General features: G+C 37.2%; 1 protein-coding gene across 14 annotated transcripts in view; it reads left to right on the top strand.

The window, feature by feature from the left end:
- Positions 1 to 19,213, top strand: part of dmd (dystrophin) — a 400,034-nt gene that overhangs the window by 309,527 nt on the left and 71,294 nt on the right. For all 14 annotated transcript variants that reach the window (XM_038282138.1, XM_038282143.1, XM_038282134.1 and 11 more), the window contains 13 exons: positions 10,113 to 10,235; positions 11,942 to 12,114; positions 14,269 to 14,404; positions 14,693 to 14,868; positions 14,990 to 15,137; positions 16,134 to 16,259; positions 16,730 to 16,879; positions 16,990 to 17,088; positions 17,239 to 17,338; positions 18,292 to 18,461; positions 18,556 to 18,673; positions 18,739 to 18,950; positions 19,037 to 19,191. In XM_038282138.1, the coding sequence (XP_038138066.1) occupies positions 10,113 to 10,235; positions 11,942 to 12,114; positions 14,269 to 14,404; positions 14,693 to 14,868; positions 14,990 to 15,137; positions 16,134 to 16,259; positions 16,730 to 16,879; positions 16,990 to 17,088; positions 17,239 to 17,338; positions 18,292 to 18,461; positions 18,556 to 18,673; positions 18,739 to 18,950; positions 19,037 to 19,191 (1,886 nt within the window). The remainder of the gene's footprint in view (positions 1 to 10,112; positions 10,236 to 11,941; positions 12,115 to 14,268; positions 14,405 to 14,692; positions 14,869 to 14,989; positions 15,138 to 16,133; positions 16,260 to 16,729; positions 16,880 to 16,989; positions 17,089 to 17,238; positions 17,339 to 18,291; positions 18,462 to 18,555; positions 18,674 to 18,738; positions 18,951 to 19,036; positions 19,192 to 19,213) is intronic.

Genomic DNA, 19,213 nt, shown 5'->3' with positions numbered 1-19,213 from the left:
ACCTTGATTTATAACAGCTTAATGCTTCAGTGCTTTTACAGTTTTTTGGGGTGATTTTGTTCCAGATTAGTGGAGCTTGAGAGCTAAAAGCTGCTTTTCTGTGTTTTGCTTTGAGTTTGCAGAAAAAGACTTTAGCCTAAAGACCTGAAAAGGTCAAACAAAGTCAAAATAAATAAGGACATTGGTGTTAGTGTTGTGATGTAAAGGATGTGATTATGGTTTATCTCCCTTCAATCACAATTTATGCGATTGTAAGAAACTTACTCCGATTGACTTTAATTATCTGGTGAAAAGGTTTGTGGGTGGTGTGGGATGTGAAAACATTCTTATAAACCAAAGGGAATCCGGGCAGGGAAGGTTTAGGAACCAAACTTAGTCACTATAATGTAGTTTAAAAGAAATATTGAAAGGTAAATTATTTTCAAAACCTTCTTTCTGGCAGTAGAAATACCCAGTTTTGACGTAGTGACTTGAGTATTCTGGACACAAGTCTCCCCTTCAGGCTGGAGGAAAGTTCTTGCCTCAAGTGGAAGAGTTTAAGTATCTTGGGGTACGGAGACGAACGAACGAACAAACAACTCTTATTTAATGACATTAACAATAAGGTGACCAGATTTCTGAAATCAAATCTGGGGACATTTCTTGCTCGTGGATAAAAATCAATACATCTTATCGAGATGAAATTAGGAAACGGGGACAGTAATGGTTTCATATATTTTTACATATTTATTAATATTTAAACAACAAAAATCAAGTGTAAAAGCCAGGAATGTGCCTTTCCAAATGTTTAGTATATCCTAAGATTAATAACATGAATAGTGTTATTAGTAGAAAACTAGAACTGTGTCTCTGGGTTGGGGCAAAGTGGTGGGGGTGGGAGCGGAGGGGTCAAGGGTCATTAGCAGGGCTTTCCAATTTTGTCGGGCCCAAAGAGCTCTGCCACCTCCTAAGGGGAGAGTGACATGAGGAAAAGAAATTTAGAAAAGTACATACAAACATTTATTCTATGCTTGTGGCTGTCTGTTGAGACAGAGTTCCCCCACCTCTTCAAAAAAGTGCAACAAATACTTATTCTGTTTACATCTACTGTACATACCTATAAGAAATATTTTTTTTCTTCATTAACATAAAAAAACAAGTAGTAGTCAAGCCTGCAGGTAAAGGTTCATATATGTTTCTTACTGTCACCTAGCCACATCAGGGGCCTGTGTGTCTCAAAGTAGCAGGTTCATTTTTCCTACTAACCTGAGTATACAGCCACTCTGTGTTCCAAAGCATACTTTGCACACTACATCACTCAATATGTTAGTTTATCACTCAAATCATGTCAACGCTTTATCACTTGAACTTTATTAATACATATTATACATTTTAAATGTTTGAAACAGAAATATTAACTGAACAGGGTCTGAGGCAGTGGCCCTGGGTTATCAGAGTTCCTAGTTTCCTCCTCTCTCATTCAATCTCCTTTCTGTCTTTCTATCTTCTTCCTCACTCCTCCAGCATCAATCTTACATTATTCTAAAACAGAGACATTATATAATCAAAATCACCTCCAAAAAAATTAGGATGTGCAACATGAAAACTTATTATTATTATTAATATCTAATCTAAATACTAAAAATGCTAATAACCACAATATTAGGAGCTACAAGCAAAAACCACATAATAAATGAACATTAAACAGGTGGTTATCTCTTCCTCCATCATTCTTAGATCATGTAGATCTTGTCTTATTCAGTTCTCCTGTTACTGACTCCTATTTTTTCACAAGGAACTTTCATATATATCAAAACTGAGCAGTAAAAAAGCACACCAAAAACTGGAAGTCTATGCTCATAAATCACAACCATAAATCATCAAAACAAATTGAAATAACTCTACTTATAATAACTATCTCAAATATAAACTAAAGGTCACCTATCCATTCTAAAACATCTTTATACAAACCCTTGTTGATCCCTGGAGAACCAGCGTACCAGATTAGCGCCTAACAAGGAGTTTTCAATCATTTTGCTACATTTTAACCCAGCGTCTTTTACTCATGCTCAGCTCGTGGTCTTGTCTTACTTTTTATTATTGTTTTAACCTGGACACAAACCAAACATTTATCACAAGATCAGCCCGATCAGAATAAAATTAATTGATTAACACACTTACCATCACTCAGCGTAGCTCCCCATCAGTTGCCACAGGTTGTAAAAAACGAACTTCCACTTCTTCTTCTTCTTCTGTTTTAAAAGTGATGCGCTCTTCTTCTTCTTTGTGTTTTAATGGCAGCTGACATCCAAAAGGATCATTACCGCCCTTATTGTGGTGCGCTGTGTTCCTTATCTTTATGTTATCAGCTGCGCAACCAGCTACCGTAATACCTATTTTTGCGCGCAACAGCTCTACCGTAATAACAGTCTACACGCAACATTTTTCGCCTCGGTAAAATCGGGGACATTTCCGGGGACAGCTTTAGCCGGGGACAGGTGGTCCAAAACGGGGACAGTCCCCGGAAATCGGGGACGTCTGGTCACCCAGATTAACAAAGACTTGAGGCCTGACTCGGACTCGCACTTTTAAGACACGAGATTTGTCCAAGAATCTCAGTTAACTGTCATTACAAATCTGCATGTCATGTAATGATTTATATAAAACAATATATAAGTTACAAACATAGCTTATTTTTTAGTGGCAAGGTTAGCCAACCATATGCTAACATTTCTCAAGGTCTTTTTGTTAGTTTGGCCGCATTCTGGTTTTTGCTTTATTGAATGACTTTGGTTGCTTTATAACAAATTAAACCCAACTTTGCTTTGACTCCTAAGTCTCTTGCTACTAAGCTAGCTGCATTTTTACAAGCTAGCTGCTGATTATATATTACGTAATAGCCTGAATATAAAGTATTCTATTAATTTGTACCAACATAGCATTTTGAGTAAAATTCTTTTACAATTTGAAGGGTTAGTCTTAAATGTTTAAAGGGTAGATTGGGCTAAACAGTACGGGTTTTGGATATTTAACCTATGGCACTGAAGTGTTATTAGGATAGTAGATAACATAGAATTATTGAGGTCTGTTGGTTTGATAGTTGCCCTAAAGATGATCAAATGTAGTTCAAACTCAAATAAAAAACTTCAGCATCGAAAGAAAGCTACAGTATGAAGCAGATGCTAACTCTACTGTCCTTTTAAGCTAACAGTATCCAAAACGTGCTTAGAACCAGTTTTTAATTACCAAGGGATGTACCAATTCAACAAAAAGCCAACTCCATCATCGCAATTCTAAAGCTTCTTTTTTAATAAAAACAAAGCTTAATTTTTAATTAACACAGTCATATAAACTCAAATCAAATGCACATTTCCCACTCGCCATCATAGCCAGCGGTGCTTCACACACGGCTAGGCGAGAGAGGGCTGCTGCAGACCCACTGCGGTTAGCCCTGGCTGCCATTACCCGCGGAGGTCTGCTGGTTGCCGCGGTCCTCTCAACTTGGGAAAAGATGTTTTAACTTACGCATTAAATCGGTAAATGGGCCCTATAGTGATGCTTAAAAGTATAATGTTCTCTCCGGAAGTGATCTTAAAACATACTCCTATTGAACAATAGAAAAGAGGACTTTTAACTTGAGCGCTCCAATAAAAGCTGCTGCTGCCGCAGTGCATGCTGGGACAGTCTTGAGATTGACAAAGTCATCCAGGGACTTTATCCTTTCTCTGTTGTTCTTGTGAATTGGAACAGTATTAGGGCTGAGGGTTATGATGTTTCACGAGTACACAAGCACATGAAGAAAATTAAGAAATGGCCATTGTTTTGAGAGCTATGTAGCTATGTTTTATTGACATATTTTCTATTTTCTTTGGGTATGTCATAATTAAAGCTTTTCTGGAGTTTTTTTTGTTTTGTTTTTTTCTTTTTTAACAAAGCAGGCTTTTTAAAAAAAAAACATGGAATAAACTCTTAAAATCAGTCCATCTGTCTAGCATTAGAAAAAAACATTTTAATATGACACTTTTAAAAATTTCTTGACACACAAACAGAGTCAAATGCTCTGTGCTGCTTTACACCTCAAAAGATTGTTTGCGAAAGTGATATTTCTTTTATTCTTTAGTTTACAGTAAATGTTTTGCAAGAAATATTTACTTAGTGGAGATTTAATTTTTTTAAACTATATACAGTGCATATGTAAAAAGTTTAAAGCAGGGGCAGTTCTAGACAGTGGCCAAAACAGGACAGTACCCCTGTAGAGCTGGTCCATTTTGCTCAGTTATGGATGGTGGGGGAAAAATTACATCACTCAGAACATTAGAAAGACTTGAGCAGAATAAAAAAAAAAACACACAAAACCTGCTAAAAAATACGGCCCTAGAGTCTAAAGTTATCAGTGCCTGAGGTTATTTGACTCATTGCACTCGTTCTACTCATGAAGCACACTCTTTTTCTACTGTACATTGTCCTAGAGCACATTTAATGCAAATAAATTCAGTCCAGGGGTGTTTTTTCAGTCCAAGTTGTCAAAAAAGAGCAAAACTAGATGATGAGAGTTGGAACCTGAAGGTTAGTTTTTTTGTCTTGTCTGAAAGCAACTTTGCATTCACTGAGAATCTGAAAGTTAAGTTTAAAATATGAGGATATATATATATATATATATATATATATATATATATATATATATATATATATCACAGAAGGCCGGGTTTTATCTGATACTTTTAATTTAAACTGCATGGCGATTCTCGCCTTCTCTCATCATCAGCATCTGCTCTTTTCTAATCGCTCTACAACAAACAAGGTTCTCACAAACATGCACATAGTGTCTGCAAGCTGTTAAAGAAAATAAATGAAAGCAACTGTGTTCTAGAAGGCTGCTGGTCTAGATTTATATTGGTTGGCGCTGATCCATAAACACAGGTGCATCTCGATAAATCTGGGTAGGATTGAAAAGTTAATTAACTTCATCAATTCAATTTAGAAAGAGAGAAAAAATGTGGGATTTTATTTCAAGCTTTTCTGTTCATTGTTATTATTATAGTATATAGTAAAGCAAAGTCATATTTTTAGGGGGTTAAACGATTTTAATATCCGAGTGGCTTATTGGTAGCCCCTGTCCTGGATACATCTGTCTATTATGTCTTTTGTTATTTTTCTCTCAAATTAATTTTGCACTTCCATTTTCATTCATTTTTATGCATATGCTTAATCATCTTCATCCTCAGATTTTCCATTAATATCCAAAATATCCATCTTTAGCAAAATATAGATGAAAAAATATGTAATAAACAGATGTTTTGGCCACAACCAACCAAAATAGCAGGAACAGGAGACTAATTATCTTTTTATAATTTAATCTTTCTGAATTAAAGTACTGAAATAAATAATATGATATTGTCCTTTATCCAGAGACACCTGATAGTAGCAGTAATTTGGATGTCTGTCGTACTGGTTGTTTAATTAAAAAAATTTTAAAATATGCTTTTATTTATTTGAATAGGAAATATATTATTTCATAAAGGCTAAAAAACAAAGATGGTTTATGAAAAGAAAAACGGCAAAAAAACCAACCTGCTACCATAAGATGCTAAACTAATTCAGCTTTATGATTAAAAGCTGAATTAGTTTAGTAATGACGTTCATCATTAATGGATTTTATTTGAAAAAATATATATATTTTTATCCAATATATCTCAGTAGTGGTGTTATTGATCCGATTTAAGTGAATGTGACAGAAACGTTTAGCAGAAACATAACAGTAAACACTGAATCTGAGGGATTTTAACTCTTATCATTTAGTTGACCTAAGAACACACGCTCTCCTTCCTGGCATGAATTTAGCCTAAATTATTGTGAATTTGAACAGTTTTCTCCTCTGGGGTATAACCTAACGATAACCTAAACCAGCCAAGTGAGTATTAAAAACAAGAAATGCATCCCAGATTTTAATTTGTTTTTGATTTTCTCCATGCAGGCAGTTAAAATTGTACATACAGATTCAACTTTTTGCCAAGTTGCACCCACGCCTGAAGCCAGATTTTCTGGAACCATCCACAACTTCCTGGCATGTTTCTCATTGGATCTTTGACCACTTTTCTCATTGGAAATCATTCTGGATGTCTAATTTGAACCTTCTTTTAATTGCAGACCTCAAATATTCTGTATAGGCTGTTTGTTTTAATTCCAAACCTACTTTTAATATGTTTAAAATCATTTTCTCTCTCATTTAAAAATGAAATTGGATATAGTGTAATGCAGAAGGTTAAAAAAAAACCCTCAAAGGTCCAAGCAAATGCCTTCTGGGGAAAGAAATCTACATGAAAAGATGCATTGTGTAGGGAAAATAATCAATGCTTAATAAAATCCAAAGGCTTTCTGTTTGTTTGGTTTAAAATTAAAAGCTGCAATCTTAATTATCCAGACGGTCACTGAAAAAAAACCCAACCATACCATAACCATAAATTTACTTAAAACAGACTTACTGAGAGACATTTACCCAAATATTAGTATTAATGTATTTATAAGCAACCTTTGAACCCTGCCCTTAAAAAGCTTTCACTGCATTATTAAATGAATTAGATCTTAGTGTCATGGTTAGTTTATTTAAAAATAGAAGACGGAAAAATGCTAATGTAAAAACTGTAGTGAGGGTTTAGGATAACGATATGAATTGAAATATTAGAATGAGTTGATCATTTATTTTCAGCCATTTTCCAGGAATTACAATGAATAAGAATATAATAATAATAAAAAAAAGCTAGTTTCTTTCAGTAATTCAATTTCCTCACAAAAAAATACTGATATTTCCCCCCCTAAATTACACAAAAATCATTATGTGCTTTAGAGTTACCAAGTCTTTGGAAAATCTGATCCCATAATGTAATTTGATGTTGGTGCTACTGCATATTTAAAACATCCTGGGAAGAGAAGGATTGGAGTCGGTCATTCCCTATCTACACAATCATGCCTCCCCAATAGAGGGGCATCAGAAAGGTCATAGTTAAAGAGGCTGGGTGCCATTGTAGTTACCAGATCTGCTCGGGACCCTGCCCCTTATGATGATGTCATCAAATGGCAAAACCACTCGGACAAACTGTATTGCACCCGTTTCATAAGAATCAGATCTCTTCTTGAGTCTCGGCATATTATTACCTGTATTTGCTATTATTTTATGTTTTGTTGGCAATCTAAACTAGCCAAAAGTAGAAAACAATCATTCTGAGTCTCCAAGTAATGTATAGTGCTCTAAGACAGACTGAGACTGATTCATTTTAATAACATGTGAGGGCACGGCAGGACAAATGGAATGTTTTACAAATTACCTTTTCTTGAGATTTCAGACAAAGAAAACACCAGCTATTCTACTTGTAGAAAATGAACCATTGTTGTTAAAACTAAGTTAAAAGAAGTGTAACTTAATGTGGCTAACTGACCAAGCTAAGGCTATGTTCACACAGCAGCCTGAAGTGACCCAGATCCGATTTTTTTGGCCCATATGTGGCCAGGTCGCATTCATCCGACCTGAATGCCATTAATACCCGACACTCAATACCCGCTCACTATTCTGGGTTTTGCTACACAGAAGCGGCAAGTAAAACAACAGCCATGGCAGACGATGATGTGGAGAGCAGTATTTATGTTTAACCATTTTAAAAAGATTGTGTTTTTATGGTTGGGAAAGACCGCTAGATGCGGTTCGGCACTACCATCCATGCTTGCTTCAGTAGAGCACGCTGGCCTGTGACGTCATGTGGGACACTTGCGTTGTATGATTGCAGTTCACACAGGAGATCACATACAAGTGGCATATATTTGGAAATGTGAACAGAAACGCAAAAAAAATCGGATAAAAAAAAAATCGGAATTGAGCATCAAGGCCTGCAGTGTGAATGTAGCCTAAACGAGGCTAACCTGTTAGATACCGAGCACAGCGCTACCCAGCTCTCCCCCTTTATATCATGGTCCTACAGTTACTTTGTTCACCTTAAACAGATATTTTTCAGCTTTTTTTTTATCAATCAGGTGAAACATAATACGTCATTAGACATGCTAACACTACAGATGCTCCCCAACCAATACACGGACTCTGCATTCTGTTAATATCTTTGCCTGGGGAACCACAAAGTTTTTTGTCAAGGGGCAATGTTCAGCCAATCATTTAGCATAATGTCAGGGTCCAAGCAGATTTGGTTCTCTACACCGTACCCAAGAGTATTCATGGAAAAACTCAGTGGTAGGAAAACCTTTAGCTCGGAGGTGTTCAACAGGGGGTCTGCGACCCCTACGGGTCCACATAGGTACTGCATGGGGGCTGCCAAAGTTTTGGTTGATTAGACTGTTTTTATATTCCCCCTTGCAATTTTTTTCGACTAATTGAAATGTCTTTAAATCCACATTAACATGATTCAACACTGTAGTAAACAGATAAATGGAGGCAGAAGATGTCTTTCAGTCATCAATGCACACATTCAGAGACACACAGACTCTTTAAAGCTGGGCACCGTTCCATTCACAACACCTGCCCCATCAACCAGGAATCAGAAATACTTTAATAATCCCAGGGAGAAATTTCTAACGTTACATTACTCCATCTGTAATAGAGTGACTATAGGACCAGTTTGATATAACACAATTTCCTGCAATATTTATAATTAGGGGGTCTTTGGCTTGGAAAACGTTGAAGACCCCTGCGTTAGCAAAAAGAACTAAACGAAAAACCAAATAATTCTTTGGGTTTAAACTCATTGCTAAAGTGGCGATCTCCTTCAACTTTTAGCTGTGACCCTGTCTCAGTATGAGCTCATTAGTAGAGTTTGACTGCTGCTAGTTAGATAAGTAAGCCATTTGATTCAAGTGTGTAGGACAAGTAAAACATCTAAAAGTTGCAGGATACCAGTCCTCATGGATCTGAGTTTAAATCCACTGCTCTAATGGCTCTAAACTAAAACCCAAGAGTAATATATGAAATATTGTCTAATATTGTACAGCTAAACAATTAAAGCTACTGTAGTGTCTTCTCATTGTACTGTATAGTTTTATTAAAAGTAAGCCAGAATAATCAGCCTTAGTGGGTGGAGTTGAGAAAATATGATTTGTCCTTTTTCCAAAAACTTTTTGGTGATAAACCAGTGTATTGAGATGCACCTGTGTTCAGTGTAGCAGAAAAATCTAATTTCTTAGTCAAATCCCCAAACTTAACGTAGTTTGACAATTAGATGGAAATAAATAGAAGTTTTGAAGGGGAAAAAAACTTGCCTGTCCTGGCAAAAGATGTCATGATTGAGACTCCGTCTCACCCACTCGACAACCGGCAGCAATCAACTCATTGCGAGGCCGCTAATAATGTCATTAAGAGCGTTTCATCTTGGGCTGATTAAAAAGTCTCCTTTAATCGGAGGGCAAGTGATTGGCCTGCGATGGGAGCATAACAATGAGGAGAAAGGAACAGGCGAGTGTTTACATCCCAGTTTCCCTTCGCTGTAGCAACAAGCTTCATTTGCAATGTTATTTTGATTGATGCCCCCGTGCGTCATTCTGAGAGAAAAAAGTTGATGCTGGTCGAACTTGGCCGTTTCAGTTCATTTGAAGTGCTGTGAAATATTCAAAAAAATTTAAATATAAATCACATGGTATCTTAGAGGTCTGAAATTATCTGGGGCTTCATTTTCAGATCCTTTTTTAAATTTCTTTTATGGTGATAAATTGGGAATTTTGGCAGTTGCCCAGAGCGGCACTAAAAGAAAGGGCGCACAAGCACAGCTGAAAACCAAAATATATAATTTGTCATCATCCTGTGGAAATTCTTTATTAATTTTATGCCTGTGCTCTATCTGAATCTCAAAGGATTTACTCTTTAATCTTATCAATGATTGTGGGAGCCTGTTTAATAAATAAAATCTAATGTTAATGTACTAAATTGCTATTATTATAAACAGTAAAAACTTTTGCATCATTGTAATTTGGAAGTTAGGCCCCCAATGGGTTTCAGATCAAAATATTAGCTTCTATAGTGTTACCTGTGCAGAAAATACCAAGTATGATGTAACATATTTGTCTATTTTTGGAGTCCTAACATTTCTGTTTTTTTTCCCTGATCTGGCTTTGTGTTCTGTTGCCTGTGGGTGTGCAACCAGGAGTACCTGACAGAGCTCCAGGCGCTGCTGCGTTCGGTGTCAGAGACGGACTTCAAGCTGAACTCTCCTGAATACTGGCCTGCAGCCTATTATAACCTGCCCCAGCAAGAGCAATGCCTGAAGGTCAGCACTGCCTCACAGATAAACTATAGTTCACTGAAAATTTGTTTCATTCTTTTTTTTCAATACATTTTGAATTTTAATGTTTTCTTTCTTCCAGTTTAAATTATTTTTTTTATTTCTTATGTCAGGTTAAAATCAAAAGGAAATGTAAGAAATAGGAAAAAAAACAGTAGTTTCCGCAAACATTTTTTCTATAAATATTTTAGAAATTTGAAATCCTTTATGTACTCCACTGCATAAGATGTTTATCTCAAAATAGCCGTATTTAAAACCCTGAAAACTAGATAGCAGAATTGAAAATCTTTTACATTTGACTCAAAACTCTCAAGCAGTAAATTGTATGTGGAAACACATTTTTTTAACCCTGAGATAATGCATTTTTCATTTTATACATTGATGCTGCTGGAATTGATTAACTTACCAAGTAGGAATATAGGCCCTATCATACAACATGCTGTCAACATTCAGAATGAATGTTTCTACATGATCTACACTGCAAAAGCAATCTATAAATAATTAAAAATGTCTTAATTTAAGTGTATTTATCCTTAACTTGAGTAGGTAAATAAGATGATTTGCCAATGCTTTGAGATATTTTTACTCTTGAAACAAGATAGACGATATGCACTTGACATGAGACAATGCAATTGTTTTTTTCTTATTTTAAATTTAAATAGTTTTGTTCCATTGGCAAAGGGTCTCACTGACCTCCTCAGTTCAAGAGAAAAATGCACTTATTTTAAGAAAAGATTACTTATTTTGCATTGTATCAACATGTTATTAGTTAAAAAAATCTTATTTAGTCTGTCATAAAAAAAAAAAAAAGCTTTTTTTTTTTTTTACTTCATGTTAAAGTTACCAGCACAAATATATATGGTTCTCTTAACATAGCGGTAGAGATAGATGTCTCTTTTATCAGTGATTGAAAGTGTTTATGGTTAAACCCTCAGGCCAAAACCAGACCCTAAACCTGCCCTATTAAAGAAACATTCAAATAAATGAATGAATGAATGAAGAAAAGAAATACAAAGACCTTTAATTCATTTATTTTTGTCGTATGCAGATTACGGAAAAACCCAAAATAAAAGAAGTAGCATGTTAAGAAAAATACCAGATTGTAGAGCTTAAAATGAATTGTATTTATTATAAGTACTCCAAATGTGTAACATCAGTCCTAGTCCCCTGTTCATGTCTGAGATCCTACATTAACCACCATTAAAGTGGCTAATGAGTTTTATTCTTCTTTACTATCACTGTGATTTTCTCTGCCTTGTCCGTGCCGAGGGTGAGTTTTTCTCATTCTTTCCCAGGCTTTGCTGTAAGCTGCTTTTTGTCAATCACAGATACAAAGTCTCATCCAAAAACTTCAAAGCTAGTTTATCCTTGCAAGATGGGTAATAAAGTATAAAAACACAACACAAATAACATCCATTTGGGATGCCTGCATGTATTGATAGCCGCTGTATCTCTATGCTTATCATGGTGGTCATGTTTTAATCCAGCCATATTAAAAAGTTGCCTAAATAAAAATAAGAAAACAAGTGATCTGTTTTAACAATTTAAAATAATTAGAGTTGTAGTTCATTATTCACTCTGACTGCAAATACATTTGCTGAGGAATGCTTCAGGGGTCTTTAAATATTCACAGGTTTACTGGTCTGTTTGCTTTAATCCCCAAAATGTCCCGTGTGCTTCTTTATTTGCAGGATGTGAAGGAGAACATTGATAAACTGCACGGACCTGTGGAGAGAGCCCTGGCCCACAGAGAAGAAATGGTGATGGCTTCTCGACCTCTGGAGAGCCACAGAGTTCAGGAGACGGCTTCCCTGCTCTGTAATAACTGGGAAAAACTCAATAAGCTCTACAAGGACAGACTGAAGTAAGAGGAAATATGAGACCTGAAGGGAGGATATCCTAGACTTACGCTAGGATATAGGAAAAGATAGTTAATAGGTTACTTAAAAGATTTTATTTTTACGTATAAAAGCCTATTTGCCATTTTAACATGCCACCTATGGCGTCAATTTTGTTCCATTATTGTTGCAAGCTAAGAACACCTTTTTGTTGTAAATGAAAAATTTAAAAACACATTTTGTAAACTGAAATTTGGAAAAGTTGAAAAGTATTTTGATTTAATTATTTTTTTTTAATTCTATATATATATTTGTTTTCTTCTATATTTTATTATTAGTTTTTTTTTTTTTACAGATTTTGTATTTTTTGTTTTACAGATCACATTCTCTACTTTAAGCTAAAAACAAACGCTAGTTCATAACATGTGTTGCTAACGTCCAGCAGACAAATAAATATGCGTCTTTGCTCCTCACTCCACAGGAAAGCCCTCCTCCAGAGGTGAAGACAGTAATGTCTTTACCTAATGTGAAAAACAAAGAAAAGAATCAATTGTGCAGAAATAACTTGGAAAATATATATATTTTTTAAATTAACATTAATTGAATTTGGGAAAAAAAATACAAGAAAGTACTTCTGGATTGCATTTTTTTAAAACTTCCATTTACGAAAGATGTTATTTGCTCTCATTCTCTCCATCCTCACCTAATTTTACATAAAAGGGGTTTGAATGACAAAATTACAGCATGTTGAAACAAAGCAGCACATTTAAACTGGCTTGCTAATAAAGCTCATGCAGCTAATAAGAAGTGTTATGTATGCAGACTCAATGTGTTTAAAAAAGATGGTGACATTCTACTGTAGGATCCAGGGCTGGACTGGGTCCATAAAATGGCCCACATTTTTATTCATGGCGGCCCTCCATGATTAGTTATAGACCATAGGACATGTACAAACTTTGAGAGGTTTCAAAATAAAATGTATAGAGAAAGAAATATAAGCTCCTGTCACACCTTGACGATTTAAACCAGCGTATGCCTGACGTACGAAATATCTGGTAAACACGCTGGCATATGTTAGATAGGTTATGTCGAGAAATATTAAGCATGCTCAAAATTTCCAGGCGTATGCCAGCATATGTTCAAATGTGGGCCATAAATTACAGGTAAGTTATCTGATCATTGACATACGTTAAGTTTAAGTTACTCATAAGTTGTGGCGTCCAACTTATCCAAAACCTATAATTAACATATGCGTAACTTATCAAGAACTTATATCCAATGCATATCAACGTATCTGACGTGTTCCAGACAACCACTTAGAGCTACTGTTTAAAGCTGTAACTTCTAACCTTCTTTCTTTTTCTATTTATTTTTTTTTTTTTTCCCGCAGGCGGGCGACAGCAGCTAGTTTAATACCGCGATCAAATCCCTTATGCATCATTTCATGGGCATTACGCTGCCGTGCTTTATGCAAAAGCTAGGCTGTCATTGGACATAAGTTCTGGACTCGTCATAAATGCGCTTCTTATAAGCCCAAAATTGATAAAATACATAGAAAGTTCAGTGTATGCAAACGTTTTAGGGGATTCTGGGACGTCAGGCACACGCTGGCCAAATCGGTAAGGTGTGACAGGGCCCTAATCAAGTGAAATAAAAAGGATTTGTTAAATGTTTACAATGAATAAAGGACAGCATTTTTTGTTTCGCTTCTTCTGTGGACATAATTCAGACTTAAACCCTATTCATTTTTTAACAAATACATTCCTTTATATAGATTAATATATGAAATAACTAATTATAAATGCATTTTTGATCAAATTATGACAGCAGTGGGCTGACCCAAAAATTATCATCTGCCCTGTAAGCCCAATGTCCAGGCCAGCCTGGTAGGATCTCGTCCTCTGAGATGACCATGAAATCTTCTTCATACCAAAGAATTATTCAGAAAAGTTTAAATAATCAGATAATGATCTCATAAAGCAGCTAATCTAATAGTGAAGGGGCGAAAATGGTCAAATGTATTTTTGAGCAGAGAAGATAAAAACGACTATCAAAGTTTGATTGTATTGATTTATTTATTGTTTCCTATTGTGTTAAACTTTTTAAACAGAATAATTAATACTCTGATTATTTATAACTGGTATCATTATCACCCATCTGCTCTGCATGTGTTTGTAAAGGCGTTGGAAGGACTGCAGCTCCAAGTGGCAGAAGTTTGTGTCGGATCACAAGGCCGTGGATGAGTGGCTGAACAATGGCGAGAACACGCTGAAACTGTGTGAGAGCGAGCCAGCAGCCCACCGACAGCAACTCAGGGTAAAACCAAATCCTCCATTTTCTCCACTTTAACCAGAACCAGCAGCTGGAGGCCGATAAATATGCAAATAAATGGGCTCTTTGGATTTTTATCTGATTGTAAATACAAGATATGTTCTAAAAAGCTTTATAAAGCTACAGACCTTTGAGCCAATTGAAAACATACTGATTAAAAGTTACGCACTGATGCTTTGAGTATATATTAGAATGAGCAAAAATAAACACTTGGAATATATCTAATAATTAGATTCAGAACTGCTGAAAACTAGTGTGTGTTTGTGTATATAGGACCTGGTAGAGGATATACCTGTCCAGGAAGTGGTGTTGGGCAGAGTGAACTCTACAGGTGAGGAAATCAGCCAGATGAGCACACCAGACGATGCCTTACGCCTCCGATCGCAGCTGAAGTTACTCAACACTCGCTGGGCCAGCATCTGTCAGGAACTCCGGGAGCGTAAGAGGAGGTGGGGGTCTGGTCCTGCCCATCCCAACTCTCACAACCATCATTCTAGATTCAGAAAGTGGAGGAAAAAAATGCAGCAACACAAATGAAGAGCTGTCTTTTTTTTTCTTTGTTTCCTGCAGGTCATCTGAGGCTCGTACAGCCGCCGCAGAGCTGGAGGAGGATATGGGCTCCATGCTGGGTTGGCTGGATAAGGCGGAGGGTGTGCTGAGCATCCCTCTACACCCTGCAGAACCGCAGCACATCAGAGACACTTTAAACAAAGTCCAGGTAGCATGAATAAATATCTAATCCCAAGAATAATGCCTTTTTATTTAGAATATTAAGTTAAATCTGTCGGATATCGTAGCTCTGATGGCATCAGGGTTTGAAAGGATATACTGTACTGACCCGAATATAGGACGACCCCGATAATAAGGCGACACCCTCTTCTTTTAGGACCAGTTTTTAGGAACAAAACAAAAAGACAAAAAACAAATTTATTTGGTTTAAATAAACAATTTTATACTGAAGTGCTAAGAATTTCATTTAAATAATATTTTATTGAAAGATTAGTGCAATTAAAGCATAAAAAAACATAGTAATGACACATTTAATTGAAATCTTGCAACACTTCAACTCGATTGCAATCTGAACTTTCCTCACCGACCGTCTCAAAAACCTGCGTGAGGCTTTTACTCACAGACGTCGCTGTCACTCCAACTGTCACCCTGCAGCTCTGCAGTTTTTTAATAAGGTTTTATTTTGCTGTTTGCATTTTTCAGGTGCTTTTGAACGTTCCATCTTCTGACATTGCACTCTCCAACTCTGTATTTCTTTGCTGCCTATGAGTTGTATGATCCCTCCACTATGTTAAATACCATTATTTAAAAAATAACTCCTCCTCAAATGTCTCCAAAGTTGTCTGACTTTTGATCCAATCTGTTCTGGGCTGTAATTCTCCATCTGTAGCAGCCTTATCGCTTCTTCTCTGTTGTGATAGAAAGATGACCCCAGCCACAGTCAGGTCATTGGCTTTAGGAAAAACTGGCGCCCTCTGCTGTTAGGTTCATGTAGCGACTCCAGACAACTGTCAGCCTGTATAAATGGTTAGACCCCGATTATAAAACAACCCCACATTTTCACACTTTGTCTTATATTCGGGCCAATATGGTGCATCCATGTGTCGGTAGGTCTAGAAAGGTCTGTATCCTTCCACAAGCAACTGTTCTGGCCTCTGAGCTGCAGTAGCTAAATTAAAGGATTTTTTTCCCTGTTGTGTTTAAGACGCGTGTGGAGGAGCTTCCTGGGAAGAAGGTGACGATGGATTATCTGAATGCCAAGCATAAGATGCTAACCCTTCCTGCTGAGAGGCACAAAGACATCAGAGGAATCAACACTCGCTGGGCTCAGGTAAGCGGCCGGGAGCCTCAATGTCACGGCGTCACTGCTGAACTGAAGAGATCTGGGATCCAAACCGGGGATGCAAGTTATTCATTCATGAATTCATCTAAACTCCACTGATGTTATCAATCAGCTAACAATTAACTGATAAGTGGACTTTTTTTTTCTCCCTCTCTTCTGTCAGGAGGATTAAATTAGAGACCTTAATATTTTTTACAATATAACGATAAAATATTTTTTCTTACACATTATTAAACTTGATATCATATATATATATATATATATATATATATATATATATATTAAGATATAACTGAACATAAACCTATTAGGTTTCTAAAAAAATAAAAGATGAGATGTTAAACTATCAGTAACAGACGGGGTATGTCGGTCCAACATGCTGTCAGATTGTTTACCGCTTTGTTTTAATGAAGCCGGTGTTGATCTGTCAATAGTACTAACAGGGAGTCTTCCTTTAGGTGTCCAAGGCTCTGCCTGAGCGTCAGCTGGAGATTGAAGGTCTATTAAAGGAGCTTCTGAAGGTCCAGGGTGAGCTGGAGGACCTGTCAGCCTGGGCATCAAGTACCAGAGCCAAGCTGGAGCAAAGTCCTGAGGAACCACCACCCAGAGTACGCCCTCTTTTTGTTTTTTATATGCCTTTCTTACTAAATGTTGCCAACAAATGTCAAGGAGATGTTGTTTTCATTTGAAATAAGTTTGTACTTTTCTGTTGTGACAGCTTATTGAGGACGTTCAGCTGAAGAAGCCAGAGGTGGAGTTTGTTTTGGAGCGAGCGGATCGTCTGTACAAGGAGACGCCTGCAGGATGGCCGGATAAGGTCAGTAAAACATGATGTGATCACCTGGTTTTTCCATGAAACTTCTATGATTTTGTCAGTTGATTGTTCTCATCCCTTGATGGCATTCATAGACGCTCATGCTGAGCGCCACTGTTAGCTTGCTTCATGTGTATTATTCATGTGTTGCAGGGGAAATACGGCAAGCTAAGGGAGGACTGGACGGTGATTCTGGAGCTGCTGCAGAAGCATAAGGAAAGGACGGCTGCTCTGCTCGTCTCCAAAAAAGCCTGTAAGTCTAAGAAATCGGTACTAATTCAATAAAAGTCAGTTTTCCTCACTAGAGAGTGTTGATGCAAGCAGTGAGTTATTTAACAAGATAAAGAGGCAAAATCAAAACAATTTTCATCATTTTTTTTCCTTCTTTATTTACTACATGCAGGACATCACCGTTTCTGTTGTTAATATCTTTTGTTAGATTTGTTGGAAATGTTTTTTTTGTAATATTTGTTATTGCTCTGTCATTTTTATCATGTAAACGGGGGGAGAAAAAGCTCAAAAACAACGGACCCAAAGACTCAGCAGTGCATATCAGGGACCAATTTGACTCCCAAAGTTGGGTTCCCAGATATACAAGTATGGTGCCTGGAGATCCTTTATAGAAATTAAATAATAAAAATGGTCATGATGCATTTATTTTTTAAGATATCAGAACATTATTATTAAATGGACTAAACCAAATAGACTGATTGCTGATGCTGTTTTTTTCTAGAAATGTTTGTATTCCAACCAAAAGTTTGGGTTCTGAGATCATTCTGGTACCATTCTGTGAGTCAGAAGCCAAAATATTTGTAAAAAACAAAACCTGTTGATATTAGTTGTACATTAAGGGTCCTTCATCTGTAATCCGTATTTACTTTAAAAACTCATTTTGTTGCTAAACAAACCACAGCATGCCACCACTGAGTTTCACCTTAAAATGACGTGTCCGGATTGAGTTCTAGTTTCCTCCACATAAACTCAGTTTCTGTTTGAATAGAGAACATTCTTCTTCGGGTAAGATGTTCCTCCTACATGGTTTGTAGCAAACGTCCCTCCTAAAGGTTTTCTTAGTAGTTTGCTTCAGGCTCTGTAGCCCATCCAGAGTTATCCAGCTCTCTGATTAGCGCTGCTGTTGCCTGAGCTTTTCATTGATGGTAAGGGTTAATTCTCCTCCTTTTGAAACATCTCCTAATCTTTCTCCAGATGAAGCCCATGCGGGAAGCTCCCAGGCCGAATCAGCTGCGCTGCAGCAGTTCAACAAATCCTGGGCTGAGCTCACAGATTGGCTGAAGATGCTGGATAACATGGTTCAAAACAAGCGAGTGGTGGTGGCTGACCTGGACGACATCAACGACAATATAAGCCAACTGAAGGTGAGGGTATCACAGCATCGACTGGGTGGAACATGCAAGGGGGCATGAATAAGTTTCCTTTTTTCAAACATGAAATTGAGTCACTTGCTTCCAGGCATCTCTGCAGGAGCTCGACAAACGTCACCCTCTACTGGAGAAACAAGTTACAGCAGCACAAAATCTGAAGAACAAGACCAGCAACCAGGACACACGCAACGCTATCACCGAACGCAGTAAGCCTTATGAAAACGAAAAAATTAAATTTTTCTACTAGTGTCTCATCCTTTTTCCTCCACAGTTGAAAAGCTCCAGACCCACTGGGAGGACTCTCAGACCAAACTGTCAGACAGACTCAAGCAAATCCTCAACATGCTGCAGGACTCCACAAACTGGCTTGACGCAAAGAAGGAGGCGGACTATCTGATCAAACAGGCTAGCGGGAGGCTGGAATCATGGCAGGAGATCACGTACACGGCGGACGCGCTGAAGAAACAACACGCAGATCTGAGGGTGAAGATCATGAACGTTGGGACGGTTAGCCGGTCTGTTGGCGTCAGTAATAAGATCACTTCTTTTTGTTTGCCGTTCCTCTGCAGGCTTTCATGAAGGACCTGAAGCAGTGGCAGGGTCAGGTGGATGAAACGAACGCGCTGGCCGACAAACTGCTGACGCTGTACGCCAACGACGACACGCACAAGGTCACCCAAGTCAACGACAGCATGATGGCCACGTGGACGCACATTAACAAACGGTAACCATGGAAACACATCAAG

The sequence above is a fragment of the Cyprinodon tularosa genome, unplaced genomic scaffold, assembly GCF_016077235.1.
Source record: "Cyprinodon tularosa strain WSP-4 unplaced genomic scaffold, ASM1607723v1 ctg18, whole genome shotgun sequence".
In the NCBI taxonomy this organism is placed as follows: domain Eukaryota; kingdom Metazoa; phylum Chordata; class Actinopteri; order Cyprinodontiformes; family Cyprinodontidae; genus Cyprinodon; species Cyprinodon tularosa.
The sequence above is the reverse complement of the archived record's forward strand: the minus strand, read 5'-3'. Positions and strand labels throughout refer to the sequence as shown.